This window comes from Peromyscus californicus, unplaced genomic scaffold (assembly GCF_007827085.1).
Source record: "Peromyscus californicus insignis strain IS unplaced genomic scaffold, ASM782708v3 Scaffold_6__1_contigs__length_162567912, whole genome shotgun sequence".
NCBI classification, from domain to species: Eukaryota; Metazoa; Chordata; class Mammalia; order Rodentia; family Cricetidae; genus Peromyscus; species Peromyscus californicus.
Genome location: NW_026294584.1, coordinates 148987359 through 149001735, shown reverse-complemented (window position 1 = coordinate 149001735; position 14377 = coordinate 148987359). Strand labels below are relative to the sequence as shown.

Below are 14377 nucleotides of genomic sequence, written 5' to 3'. Positions count from 1 at the left end.
GTGGTGGCACGTACTTGTAATCCCCATTCCCCACCCCCTTTTTTCTTCCTTTTTATTTCATTAAGAGATTTTCTATTCATTTTACATATCAACCACAGATTCCCCTGTCCTCCCTCCTCCCACCCCCCATCCTTCTCCCTAACCACCCCCATTCCCACCTCCTCCAAGGCAAGGTCTCTTCTGGGGAGTCAGCAGAGCCTGGTACATTCAGTTGAGGCAGGTCCAAGCCCCTCCTCCCTGCACCAAGGCTGCACAAGGTTTCCCAGCATAGGCCCTAGGCTCCAAAAAACCAGCTCATGCACTAGGGACAGGTCCCGATCCCACTGCCTGGGGGCCCCCTAAACAGTTCAAGCTAAACAACTGTCTCACTTATCCAGAGGGGTAATCCCAATTCTTGAGAGGTAGAGACAGAACAATCAGGAGGTCAAAGCCATTCTTGACTACATAGGGAGTTGAAATAAGCATGAACTACATTAGACCCTACTAACTACCACCAAGGAAGGAAGGAAGGGAAGGAGGGAGGGAGGAAGGAAGGAAGGTTGCATGTCTAAACCCAAACTGGCATTGGACTTTCCTATGTAAATAGTACCTAAAAATAAGTATTTCTTCCACAGAAAAACATGAATTTGTTAACACAGGAATTGGACTGGCCATGGGAGCTTATGTTTTTAACCTGAGTCCTAGGGAGACTGGGGCAGAAGGATCTCGAATTTAATGCCTACCTGGGCTACAGAGTGAGTTCAGATCCAGTCTAGGAAAGTTAGCAAAGACCTGTCTTTTTTTTTTTTTTTTTGATTTATTTATTTATTATGCATACAATGTTCTGCCTGCGTGTATGCCTGCAGGCCAGAAGAGGACACCAGATCTCATTATTGATGGTTGTGAGTCACCATGTGGTTGCTGGGAATTGAACTCTGGACCTCTGGAAGAACAGCCAGTGCTCTTAACCTCTAAGTCATCTCTCCAGCCCGCAAAGACCCGTCTTAAACTTTGTTATTTAAAGTGAATAAAAGGGCTAAGAGTACAGCTCAGATGTGGTGATATTTTATTTGTGCTCTAACAAATAAAGCTTGCCTGGGGATCAGAGGGAAAAGCCAGCCACTATATTAAATATAGAGGTCAGGCAGTGGTAGCACACGCCTTTAATCCTTGAATTCGGAAGGCAGAGATTCATCCAGATCTCTGTGCGTTCAAGGTCACACTGGGAACAGAGCCAGGCATGGTGCCACACGCCTTTAATCAATCCCAGCACTAGTTAACCATAGAGCTCTGGAGGTCTGTTCAGACAGACAGGAAGTGATAGAGCTGGGCGGAAAGAGGAAGTAAGATGGCAGGGCACAGAAAGGTATATAGGGCGTGAGTATACAGGAAGTAGCTCTCTCTGGAGACTGAAGATTTCAGTCAGAGGATTCGTGGAGTTGGTGAGGTAATAGGTGGTGGTTGTGACTTGTCCTGTTCCTCTGATCTTTCAGCGTTCACCCCAATATCTGGCTCTGAGTTTTTTTTATTAATAAGACCATTTAGTAATTCATGTTACACTCAGAGGTAGATCACTTGCCTAGCATCCATGACGCCCTATGTTCAATCTCTAGTAAATGGGTGAGTGAATAAATGAGTGAGTGGATGAATGGGAAAAAAGTAAAACTAGCAAATGTGAGTGCAGAGGGAGCCTTAGTAAGCACACAGCGTATACAGGAGGAACAAAACTCCATGCATTTCCTGGCTACGACAGTGATTGCCCGTTGTGACTGGCCTGTCAGGCAATCGGCTCAGAAGGACTTCCCCCAAGCATTCTTCCTTTACAAATCCAGAGCAGAATCTCCTCGGTGCTCACAACAAAGTCTTCAAATTTCAGTTTCATTATTCTTTGGTGAAATTTCTTTGAAAGGTACCCATGCTGAGATGAGGCGATGAGAAGTGAGGATTCTGGACCAAGCAATTGTGTCCTTTAGGTGCAAATATGGGAGCAGCATTGTAGCAGAAAGCATGGAAGAGCCCCTCCCACATGTTGCCCAACATAAGCAGCACCAGATGAGGTCGTTTGCTCAGCACAGCCCCCACGTGGAACCCTGGCCTTTGTTCCCTCCTGTTCTTGAGGGTGGCCTGTCTGTGGAAGGCTGCTTTCTGGCCCATACACCGACGACTGTCTTTTGCGTGTGACCTCACAGGGATGGACACTAGTCTGCTCCTGAGCCTCCATCTCCATGACATAATCACCCCCCAAAGGCCCCCCTCCTGACATCATCACCTTGAAGCCCAGGATTTGGGCACACTGATTTTAGGGGGCAAACACGAAGGACACAGAACACTGCTGTCAACCACGTCAACCCACTTGTTCCACTGTTTAGTTCTGACCCTTGAGACTCTCTTAGTACAGCCTGCCTCCCTTAATTATGGCCTATGTGTTAGTAGTTTTACAACATAAAGACATACAATTCCGTCTTAAAGGATTCAGGGGAGACTTTTATCTTGGTCTCTCACATTTGAAGTTCTTGTCCCAGTAACCCAGTATCGCCAGAGGATTCCAGAACTGCCTTCGCTGGTTGTGACTCTTTAGTCTAGCCCTTTGTTTCTCATTGCTCTTTGTATTTGATTGCCTTCCTTCACACTTGTAATTTCCAGGAGAAATTTAAAAAACAACAACATAGTTTATGCCTCCTCTTCTTCTCCTGCCTCAAAAAGTGAGACGAACAGTGGGTTAGTAAGAACCAACCCAGTGACCGTAGAGCCACCACCCACAGCAAAGGCGCCTACATGCTTCAGATGAGTGCCTGCTTCTCTACAGCCTGTGCTCGTTTTCCAGACATCCACCAAAAGGCTCCTTTTGTTGCCATGGCAATGCCTGACAGACACAATTTAGAGAAGGGGAGGTGTTTGGCTTGCTGTTTGAGGGTATAATCCATCATGTCGGGGAGAGAAGCTGTGCCACAAAGAGGAGCTCCAGGTGGGATAACAGGAGCTGGTCACAGTGTGTCAGCATTCGGGAATCAGGGGGAGAGAGAGAGGGAGAGGGAGGGGGAGAGGGAGAGGGAGAGGGGAGAGGGAGAGGGAGAGGGAGAGGGAGAGGGAGAGGGAGAGGGAGAGGGAGAGGGAGAGGGAGAGGGAGAGAGAGAGAGAGAGAGAGAGAGAGAGAGAGAGAGAGAGAGAGAGAGAGAGAGAAAGAGATTACCCGTTCTATACCTACTCATTTTTATTCCATCCAGAGCCCAGGCCATGGAATGGTACCACTTACCTCTACAAGCAGGTCTTCTCTGTTCAGTTAGTCCTCTCGGGACACACCCTTGCAGACATGTCCCATCCAGATGATTTTAAATCCCCACCAAGTTAACAATGAAGATTAACCACCACAAATCCAGGCCTTGCCAACTTGTCACTTTTAAATCATAGTATTCTACTCCCATTCCTAAAGTCTCATGATCTTATAATGCAAAATGAAAGAATGTATTTCTAAATGCCTTAATAGTTCCAAAAATTGTTCAAAAGACCCAAAGACTCTTGTGAGACTCATGGCAATCTCTTAACTGTAAACCCATGTAAAATCAAGCAATAAGCTACATGTTCCATTACATAATAAAACAAATTGAACATTCCCATTACAAAAGGAAAGAATGGGGAGCACAGCAAGGAATATCATACTGAAGCATAATAAAGCCCAACAGCACAACACCAAATCCTACATCTCCAGGTCCATCCCGAAGAGCTTGTGATGGAATCATCTGGGCTCCAAAAGCCTTGGGTAGCATGCCCTCCAGCTCACGTGACCTCTCCAACACTCTAGCAGCTTTCCTCGCAGACATCCCACAGTGTTGGCACCTCCAACCCCCAGCGGTCCTCATTGCAACTCAAGCTTCACTAGTTTCATACAGTGGCCTCCGGAGCTGTATCACTGAGAGACTCTGACTGTACCACATATCGCTTGGCCTCAGAGGTTTTCTAGGACCTTGGTGCAAGCCTCCGGGACCTCCTTAATCTCACATCTTTCACACCTGTCAAGCCATTTTGAAGTGGGGGAGGGGACCCCCTGGTGGCAATCTCAGTGGATGCTCTCTCCCTTCAAACTAATTTGAATATAAGCTGGAGCCATGTAGGTGGGTCTTGGACTCAGGCCGCCTTACTATGTCCCAGTGCAGAGCAGGAAGCTCCCCTTTATTGACTCGAATCCTTTTAACAATTGCAGCTGCCTTGTTTGAATCCTTCTTGTCTGCAGTTTTAAGGCCACCCATGTTCCCTCCTCCATCAATGGTACATTTTTCAGATTCTTCTGCTCTGTCTTATTGTAATTCTGACTAAGAGCACTAAGCAATAACCATGCCACAACCCGTTGTTATATTGTCTTGAAATCTCCTCCACCAAACAACCTGGTCCCTTGCTCTTGAATTTAGCCTTACTCAAGGCTTCCTTCAAGACACTGGCCGAATAAAGCCCGATTCTTCTCCATAATATAGCATAAATGGCCTCTAGTCTCATTCTCAATGAAGGCCTTTTTCCCTTTGAAACTTCATGAGCCAGGCTGCCACTGTCTGAACTTACTTCAGCATTCTGGTCTTCTGGACCCCCACCAAAATGGCCTTTAAGTTCTACTTACAGCATCCTAGGGCTTCTTAGTCAGCACCTGCGAACTCTCCCACATTCCCTCCACAGATCGCCTCTGAGAGTTCAAGACCCGCCTGCTCAGGTTTACCATAGCCACGACCTTACTTTAGTACCAAGCTGCTCTATTACTTACTGTCTCATTGCTGTGGCAAAATATTGAACACAAGCAACTTCAGGAAGGCAGGCTTTATTGGCTCATACCTTGAGGGCACAGCCCATCAGAGTGAGACAGGCGTGGTGACGAGAACAGCTGTAGCTATGGCTGAGAGGAGGGGGCTGGTCGCACTATGTTCATAGCCAGGAAGCACAGCAGAATCAGTGCTGGTGCTCCACCCACTTTCTCCTTTCCATCCAGTCTGGGACCCCAGAAACCCACTTTCCTCCCTCAGCTAATCCTTTCTGGAAATATCGTTCTAGGAGTTTGTCTCCTAGGTGAATCTCATTCCCACCAAGTTAATAATCAAGACTGACCATCACACTCTCCAAGCACCATGGCCACCATCTATCACACAGCACAACCCACGCTGACTTGTAAAATGACCACAGCAGCCTCCTCTTCCATAGAAACTGAGCCCGGTGAAGGCTGAGTGCCCACATGCTTTCTCTGGGAGACTTGGGATTGAACTCATCACGCTCCACATCAGCCGTGCCCAGAGCTCCAGCCCTCAGTATTGCCAGCAATACTGCTCCAGCAATCCTCACCATTCTGCTCTTTCTCCCTGATCTCCTGTGCCTCCTGTCCTTTATCCAGTCCCCTGTGTCCTCAGGATTACCTGTGCCACAACCATCAAATGCCTTGTATGCTTTATTTCTTCATAGACGATTTCCTACAGCCTTTGGCTACCCCAGCAGGAAAGAGAGATAAAGTCTTAGGGATAATGTGCACAGCGTGCAAAGGTCATAGTAGTATTCTATATCTTAGGTATTGAAAATGTGGGCATGGGAGTCTTCATCTCACCCTTTTGTTGTCTTGTTTTTTGTTTTTCGAGACAGGGTTTCTCTGTGTAGTTTTGGTGCCTGTCCTGGATCTCACTCTTTAGACCAGGCTAGCCTTGAACTCACAGAGATCCGCCTGCCTCTGCCTCCCGAGCGCTTGGATTAAAGGCGTGCACCACCACCGCCCGGCCCTCATTTTACTCTCTTAATCTGCCCATGTTCACCGCCATTCTCCAGTCTGCATATTTATCCTTTGTATACCGATGTACTTTGTCGTCTGAAAAGAGTTATTTAAGACACAGCCTCTGGTCTTTGATTTTTATACGATGTAGCACCACTCTCTGGCCCTTGCTGTGAACAGCTGCGGTGGTTTCTGTAGTTCTTACTCTCCCCGGTCTGCTGTTGCATGGGGTGGTCTTCCGCACTAGCAAGGCCTGCTGTGTACCTCACTGATGTTCTTGCCAAGTGGGTGGCCTGTCCAACAACCAGCCTCCAATTCCTCTAGCCCTTTTATTCAATGCATTGCCCTCCATCTCCTCAGCCGGCCGCCCTGAGTTGTTCTGACCAGTAATGCAGGAAACACAGCATTGCTTCAGACCCTGCCGTCAGGTCCTGCCCCACGGGACTCCTCATTCCCACTTCACTGGCTCATCTGCCCTCCCAAATCCTTCCCACTCATTTCCCTCACTCCCTTTCTGCATCCACGTCCCTGCTCAGTCATTTGCTTGTTGGTGCTATTGTGTGGTTTTTAGACAGGGTATCAGGCTGGCCTTGCTCACAGGTCTCCCCACCCACTTGGTGCTGGGATTACTGTATACCACTCTGCCTGGCTCTTCATTCAGTTTGCTGTTCATTACAGTCTGCCTCTTTAGATACTTTCCCCCCCAATTTTTTGAACCCACTAATTTTTCATTGTGCCCACCTAGAAATGTTCCATTCCTAAACAGGCCCAGTCACTCACTTTCCTGTGCCTATTCCTAAGCAGTTGAGCTTTGCTGGAGAAAAATCATAAAACTGAGTGACTGCTGGGTGGTGGTGGCACACGCCTTTAATCCCAGCACTCGGGAGGCAGAGCCAGGCGGATCTCTGTGAGTTCGAGGCCAGCCTGGGCTACCAAGTGAGTCCCAGGAAAGGCGCAAAGCTGGCTGCACAGAGAAACCCTGTCTCGAAAAACCAAAAAAAAAAAAACAACAAAAAACAAAAAACTGAGTGACAAGAGTCAGTATTCAGAGTCACTAACCTCACTGCTCACAGCTAAACAGCCTTACGGCGTGCCTCATAGTTCCTTCACTCCCTCATTACAGGAACTTTCCAAGGTCACCCTTTCTCGGTAGGCCTATGGCTACTCGAGCTCTCCTTTGAGGAAACCCGCCTCCTTCCTCAGGAGGTGAACTTAAACCAACACACACACAAGCCACTGGGGCTCGAGGTCCAGCGGCACGCATGTGTTTTAAGCATCACATAAAACTGTCTTCAGCTGTCTTAGAATCCCTTGCTTCACAGTTGCTGAAGTGTGCTCTCTTAATAATCTCTCCTCAGCTATGCCCCGCCCCTTCCTTTATATCAGCTCTTTCCTATCAACATTTAAACAGCCCAACTTACACTCTAGTAAAAACACCCCCGGTGCTGAGGTCCAATTTCCAGGTAGCACTGTTTCCCTCCACTTTTGGCAAGAGAGACAGATCTTTTCAATGGCTGAGTCAACTTCTGGGAGCAGCCTCCTTTTCAGGTTCTTGGCTTCTATGAACAGAGAAGGATCCTGAGTGCATGGATCCGGAGAGCTGCCTCTGCAGTTAAAAGTGCTCACTGCTCTGGCCGAGCTCTCGGGTTGGTTCCAAGCACAGAACCACTGTAACTATGGTTCTGGGGGTCTGACACTCTCTTCGGGCCTCTGTGCAGAAGTACCTGAATGCACATGTTGCAAATAAACTCATGAAGGTACAAACACATAGATCAAGCAATCAATCAATCAATCAACCTAAAAAAATGAATCCCAGGTATAGTGCCAGTTATTTTTAGTAATCCTATCCACTGGCATTTAAGTTAAGGAGCAGCTCAAAATACATTTTGTTTTATTTTATTTATTTATTTAGCCTGCATTAACCATGCCTGGACCAAACACCAGGACCAGTTAGGCTAGGGCAAGGGAACCAATGCTAAACTAAGCAACCCTAATCCTGTGCCAGAAGGCAGAATTCCTGCCTATAATCACCCACAGGGTCTGTCCCAAGCTATATCCTCAAGAAGACCATATCCCTGAAGGTCCTGGAAAGATGGATGCCACCAGCTAGGAAACAGGCATCCCAGAAAGGCCATTCAAGTGACCTTGTAAGGGGTTGCAGTATAGATTTTATAAATTTCATTGAGCTTACTTCTATTTAGATTGGTTGGATTTACCAATGGTTTAAATACTTTGCTTGGAAAGACTGAAAATGCAATTTAAATTACTTCTATGAAAGATGCATACTGATAATTAACACACTTATTTCCCCAATTTTAAGCCAATGTTGGAAGCAATGATGGTTTGACCCACCAGGGCCTGTTTTTATTCCCTAACCTCGATTTAAATGTAAGCTCTCCTCTCACATCTGCACAGACGGGTATAAAATCAACCTGTCCCGAGATGGAAGTCATGATCTCTGTGAAATCTGCTGCCCTTTCAGGATCCTAGCGCTCAGCAAACAGCTCTGACAGCAACCTTGCTGAGCCTTTCAGATGTCACCCTTGAGTCCTTCCTCTCCTTGATAGCTCAAATTTCATAGAACATCAAGTCGATCTCTTTCACTTTTTAGATGAGTTGAGCCCATCTCCACTGCACCCATCTTCCCCCAGGTCTCCTTTAACTCATGTGTACCACAGAAACAGACTCCTGAGGAATTCTGTGACTCTGTGCTTGCCCCTCTCTAGGACACTTCCTCCTTGACACATGAGTCGTCTTTTCAAAAGTCACATGGTGGTCTGATATGGTGATATTTTATTTGTATTAAAATGTTATTTGTATGTTAATAAATAAAGTTGCCCGGGGGTCAGAGCTATTAGCAAGCCATAGGAAAGCAGAGCAGTGGTAGCGTACGCTTGTAATTCCAGCACTTGGTAGGCAGAGCTGGGTAAGTCTCTGTGTGTTCAGGGATACAGCCATTATTGGATACACATGCCTTTAATCTTAATACCAATCATGGAAAACCTGGAGGCCTATACAGATAGGCCATGAGGAGGCGGTCATGTGGTTGGGTTTACAACCAATGAGAAGGCAGGACAGGAACTCTATATAAAGACTTTAACACAGGGGTAGCTCTGGTTCGGAGAGGTAGGACCACCGCAGGAGGAAAGGTAAGGTTTTAGCTCTTAGCTCTGACCTCTTGGCTTTCTTCTTTGCATTGGTTCTGTGTTTCTTATTTAATAAGAAGGTTGGATACATCTACATTTGGCGCCCAACGTGGGGCAAGAGTTTCTACCTAAAAACTGAGAGAAAAGATTCTAAAATGGAGCTAAAAACAGCTTCCTAATTGTCTCTCTCAAATGAGCGGCAGCTGCTGGTTTGAGCTACTGGCAGGTTCCTATCCTGCACGCTCGGCCTGCTGTATGGTGGGAATGAGGCCTCTGCAAGTGGCACATTAAGCTGCATGGTGGATTTAGCCTTTGCAGGTACAAAACAAAAAAAGAGGTTTCTGGACTACACGCTGCTTGGATAAAAGCATAGACCCACAATAGCTCCCAGAGCTGGTGGTAAATGGCCATGTTGGGAAGCTGAGGTGGGCGGAGCCAGCAGCCACAGCTGCTGCAGTTTAAAGCAATAGATTCACAATAAGACAGATTCAGATGTAATAGTTTAAAATGTGTGTAAAATATACGTAGGCTTGAAAGAGACAAAAAAGGTGATATATACAGTTATATAAACAAATACATAGTTTTAAAAAATAAAGTCTTTAAAGAGACAGTAAAATTAATATAAAAAATAAGCCACGTGAAGATGAATATTACACAGAGAATCTGGATTGTGTTGTTTTTGGGATTCTTAACTGCAGAGAGATATTTGATTGTAAAGGAAGCTGAGTTAAACCAATATGTATATTTTAAAGGTACCTTGACTTCAAAATTTGAATATAAGGATATGTTGCTTTGGAAAGGAGACTCTGCTTTTGTTCCCACAGAAAGCCAAAGGCTATGGATTTGTTCCAGATTAAGATACATCAGGTTTGACCAGCCAAGACCCCCTGAAAGGTCTCCGATGACACCATGGCCCAGATGATCCAACATCCAGAATGGTTTGAAGGCAACTGGCTCAGACGATACACCCTCATGGACTATTCCATAATCCTAAAATTTTCTTTGTGTCCCCATAAGACACAGTGCCCCCCTCCAGCAGGAAGTAGTAAGAGATGCTACGCCCAAATTCCCAAATTATATGTAATTTTACTTTGTTAAGGTTAAAACCTTCCTTTTTGAAAAAAAAAGGGGGGGGGGGGAAGTGCTATGGCATGTTCTATATGGCAAATGTATTGCTGATTGGTCAATAAATAAAACACTGATTGGCCATTGGCTAGGCAGGAAGTATAGGTGGGACAAGGAGGAGAATAAAGCTGGGAAGTGGAAGACTGAGTCAGAGAGACACTGCCAGCCGCCATGATGACAAACAGCATGTGAAGATGCAGGTAAGCCACGAGCCATGTGGCAAGGTATAGATTTATAGAAATGGATTAAATTAAGCTGTAAGAACAGTTAGCAAGAAGCCTGCCACGGCCATACAGTTTGTAACCAATATAAGTCTCTGTGTTTACTTGGTCGGGTCTGAGTGGCTGTGGGACTGGCAGGTGATAGAGATTTGTCCTGACTGTGGGCCAGGCAGGAAAACTCAAGCTACAGTCTGAGGAGTTGGCTCAGTAAGTAGGGAGCTTGCCACACGAGTGTAAAAACTTGAGTTTGGATCCCCAGAGCCCACGTGCAGTCAGACGCAGTAGTGCACATGCGTGACCCCTGCACAGTCACAGGGGGACTCCCAGGCAGATGGTTTACTACTGTACGCGGCTGCAAACAAAGAGACCCTGTCTCGAGCTGGAACATTAGTACTGACACTAAAGGCTGCCCTCTGACCTCTACATGTGCACCATGACATGTTCACAGACACACATGCACATACAGATTTTAAGTTACTTGATTCATGTAGGGGACTAAGTTAAATCTTCAGCATCACAAATTTAAAACAAAAAATTCATCCTGTAAAGTCCCCTCTATGACTTCTTCAGCCCACGGCCTGCTTCCGCAGCCTGTTCTTCTGATGCCTATTGCCACCTGACTTGTAGTAGTTCAGTGCACGCCAGCCGGGCTGTGTCCTCAGTTTCTCCAACACACCTCGCCCCTTCCCACCGCCCAGCATATGTTCTCTTCTTTGCCATTCAGCTAGTGCCCATTTCCCTAGAGCTCAGCTTAGGGACACTTACAGTCTCAGGGAAGCCTCCTTCACTTTCTGGAATAGATGATGTTAATTTTCCGCGTGTTCCCAAAGCACTCTCTACTTTTCTCACTGTTGACCTCAGCTATCCACTGGTCTGATGTTTGTCTACCTCAGTAGATCGTGAGTGCATGATCCACAAGGACATTCACGTATCCACATGACTCACGATTGTGTCCCCAGAGCCTTGCTACTGAAGGAGCGAGAAATGGAGGCTCGCTGCATGATGGATGCACACCACACAGCTCTTCCTGGTAGAGGTTTCCATTTTGATGTGCAGCTGGAGCTAAAGTACTAGTGGGCCATCACGTGTATGTTTCCATAAGCCCTTCGACCTTTATTTTCCATTTCATAAAACTTGTTATGTAAAATATACTGCTCCCTTCCTCTTCTCTCTTCCCAGGCATGTGTCACGGACTGGTGTATTTTTATTGGACGAGGCCCTGGTAATCCTGCTGTTTATAGCTCTGACCTTTCTGTGTGCAAACACACAAAGTGAACTTTGCTTTACCTCCAGCCATAATGTACCTGCTAATTACCGGCAGGCAGGCTGAGTCCCACAGCCCCTGTGACCAGTGTGGCAAGACCAGAAAGGTGTGTGGGGAAGAGAGGACCAAGAGACTCTGCTAGTGGCTGTCCAGAGGGGCTCACTGCATCTCCACAAGCAATCAACTCCAGGGGGCATGGTGCTGAGGTGAGCTGGGTCATGAAGACATCACTGCTGGCCTTGGCTGTGTGGTTACTGCTCTTCCAGCCTGGGCAGACAGTCTGGAACCAGGTGAGGCAGAACTGCCATGATGGTAACTACCAGATCAGTGTCCTGATGATGAACAATTCAGCCTACAAAGAACCTTTGGACAACTTGAGGGACGCTGTGAATGAAGGCCTGGACATAGTTCGAATGCGCCTGAGTGAAGCTGGTAAGAATGTGGCGACGGAATCCTCCTTTCTCTGTACCATCCCTTGCTAGGCTTCTGGGCAGAGACCTTGCAGACTGCCTGACTGTCCAAACTCCACTAAGTTTATCTCAAAAACCCCATCGTTTTCTTCCTGGGAGAGAGGGGTTGGAGTGAGCTGATGGTCCACCCCACCCTGCTGGAAGAAAAGGTAAAGCCTTCACAGCAGTGACATGCCCCACTTAAAACTAGGTCTCTCGCCCAGCCTGAGACACCATGCTTCCTTCCATAGCTAATCAGATGCAAGATGTGGGCTGGACCTGAGATCTCAGAGGGTTTCTGGTCAAGAAGGGAGAAACTCATACAGGTATTGAACCTTTCTCTGGACCCTTCGTCCATAGAAAGATTTTTCTCTGGCCATGTATGTTCTTTCTACCTCCCATAGCTCTCACTAGCAGATATAACCAGGGTTAGAAGTTTGCAATTGAATTAGTTGTTGCCTTTCTTGACCTTACCTTTTATAACTGAAAGTCAGTTTTATGATTTGACATAAAATATGTGAAGGAAAAACAAGAGCCTACAATAATTGTGCAGCGCCTGTATACTCTTTCTTGGTGTCTTGCTTGGGGGAATATGATGATCAGGATGGCACCAGGACAATTGTGCATCCTCTGTGTCACATCACATTATCCCACGAGTGACTTTCTTAGTCATCATGTGAATGCTCTCAAGGTGTCCCTTAGACTAGATACCTCCTAAATTATCTAAAAATTCTCTTGTAGAAAAATATCTAATTGTTTTTAATTTCTTGTGGTTATTTTTACAATACTACAAACCTTTTTCTTATACATAGTTTTCTCTGTTCTCTGAGACTACATTACCACAAATAGAATTACTGAGTCAATAAGTACTTGATACATCCTAATGGTTACTTTTGGTCTTAAAGATGGCGTGTATTTAATTTTCTGTTTAAAATCTTGTGGGATTGAGAGCAAGGGTCATATATAAATAAGAACTTACTTCTGTGCACATACGTCATCTTCCCAGCTGTGTTCAAACTAGATTCAGACGCATATGAACCAGTCTGAGCCAGACCTGTAGTAGAGCTAGGAGGCTGTGTAATAACATGTACATATTTACTGAGGTCATGTAATAACACACACATATTTACTGAGGCAGGGTGGTCCAATGGGAAGGATGCTGAGTTTGAACTCTAAGAACTTGGGTTAAGTTTCTCTGTGTCATCCTGTATTAAGCATCTCCATCTCTCTGAGACTCCATTTGTCTCCTGAGTGTCTGTCATGTGCTAGGGAAGTTCTGGAGAACTTCATCACACCATCTCTTCAGTTACCGCAACCCTGTAGGGTTGCCATGTCCATCACTTTGCATAAGGTCAATTTAAATGAGATGTAGATCCGTTTCTGTCTGAGTCCCACGAGTGTATCACATTGCCACTGTAAATAACGCACCATTAACTACACTTCTCACCAAGACAAAGCAGTGGGATATTATCAGCAGCAAAAATGTCCATTCTGGCCGGGCGGTGGTGGCGCACGCCTTTAATCCCAGCACTCGGGAGGCAGAGCCAGGCGGATCTCTGTGAGTTCGAGGCCAGCCTGGGCTACCACGTGAGTCCCAGGAAAGGCGCAAAGCTACACAGAGAAACCCTGTCTCGAAAAAAAAAAAAAAAAAATGTCCATTCTGATAGAATTTGGTTCGCATTCCTGACTATTTACCACCTGTACAACCTGAAGCAAGTTACCTAGCTTTCCTGAAACTCAGTTTTCTCATTTATAAAACCAGGATAAATGTTAGTCACGGTGTGTGGGTAAAGTGGGGATTCAATGAGAAAACCTAGGGAAGGACTTCCAGCACCGAGTACTCAGTAAATGATAGTTGTTTTAGTGCCTTTGGGAATAGTGTTGATGTCATTAAAAGAACATGTTGCCTGATGCACCAAATAGATAGTGAAGGGGATTGGTTCACATCTCGGTATCCGAGTTCATGCAGCCTGAATTAGAAAGTCTGCTCCACCACTTACCAATGGAGTGACATTTTCACTCATCTCCTCTCATCTGTAACAGTTATAACGCGGAGGTGGGAGACTGGGTTCATACGTAGATAGTTGCATAGAGGTGGAAGAAGAAATAGAGATGCCTAGAAGCCGGGACTTGATAACCCATTTGTAATATGATCATACATACTAAACACAGATGGAGCACGTTAGAAAAGAGAAAGACAGGTTGTTGTCTAAATATGTCAAGCATGTCATTTGGAAACTAACTTAAAACACTGTATGAGGGCTATGTTGGGAATATTGATAATTTAAAGATTGTATGTGATATCCCAACATAAATGATCAGGTTTTTTGTTTGTTTGTTTTTAGGACTCAGTAAAGCTATGTGGATATTGAAGAATAATTAGAAAGTACTGTGGGGAAATGGTAGAAATAACATGAAAAAAAGATTCCTTTAGTCCCAAGGCCTCAGCTCCTTGAGGATAT

The 14377-nt window shown here is 45.8% G+C and overlaps 1 protein-coding gene across 2 annotated transcripts in view; it reads left to right on the top strand.

Annotated features, from left to right (window-relative positions):
- Positions 1-11446: 11446 nt before the first annotated feature.
- Gucy2c (guanylate cyclase 2C) overlaps positions 11447-14377 on the top strand; it is a 72233-nt gene continuing 69302 nt past the window's right edge. For both annotated transcript variants that reach the window (XM_052721701.1, XM_052721700.1), the window contains exon 1: positions 11447-11898. In XM_052721701.1, the coding sequence (XP_052577661.1) occupies positions 11685-11898 (214 nt within the window). In that variant the 5' untranslated portion in view covers positions 11447-11684. The remainder of the gene's footprint in view (positions 11899-14377) is intronic.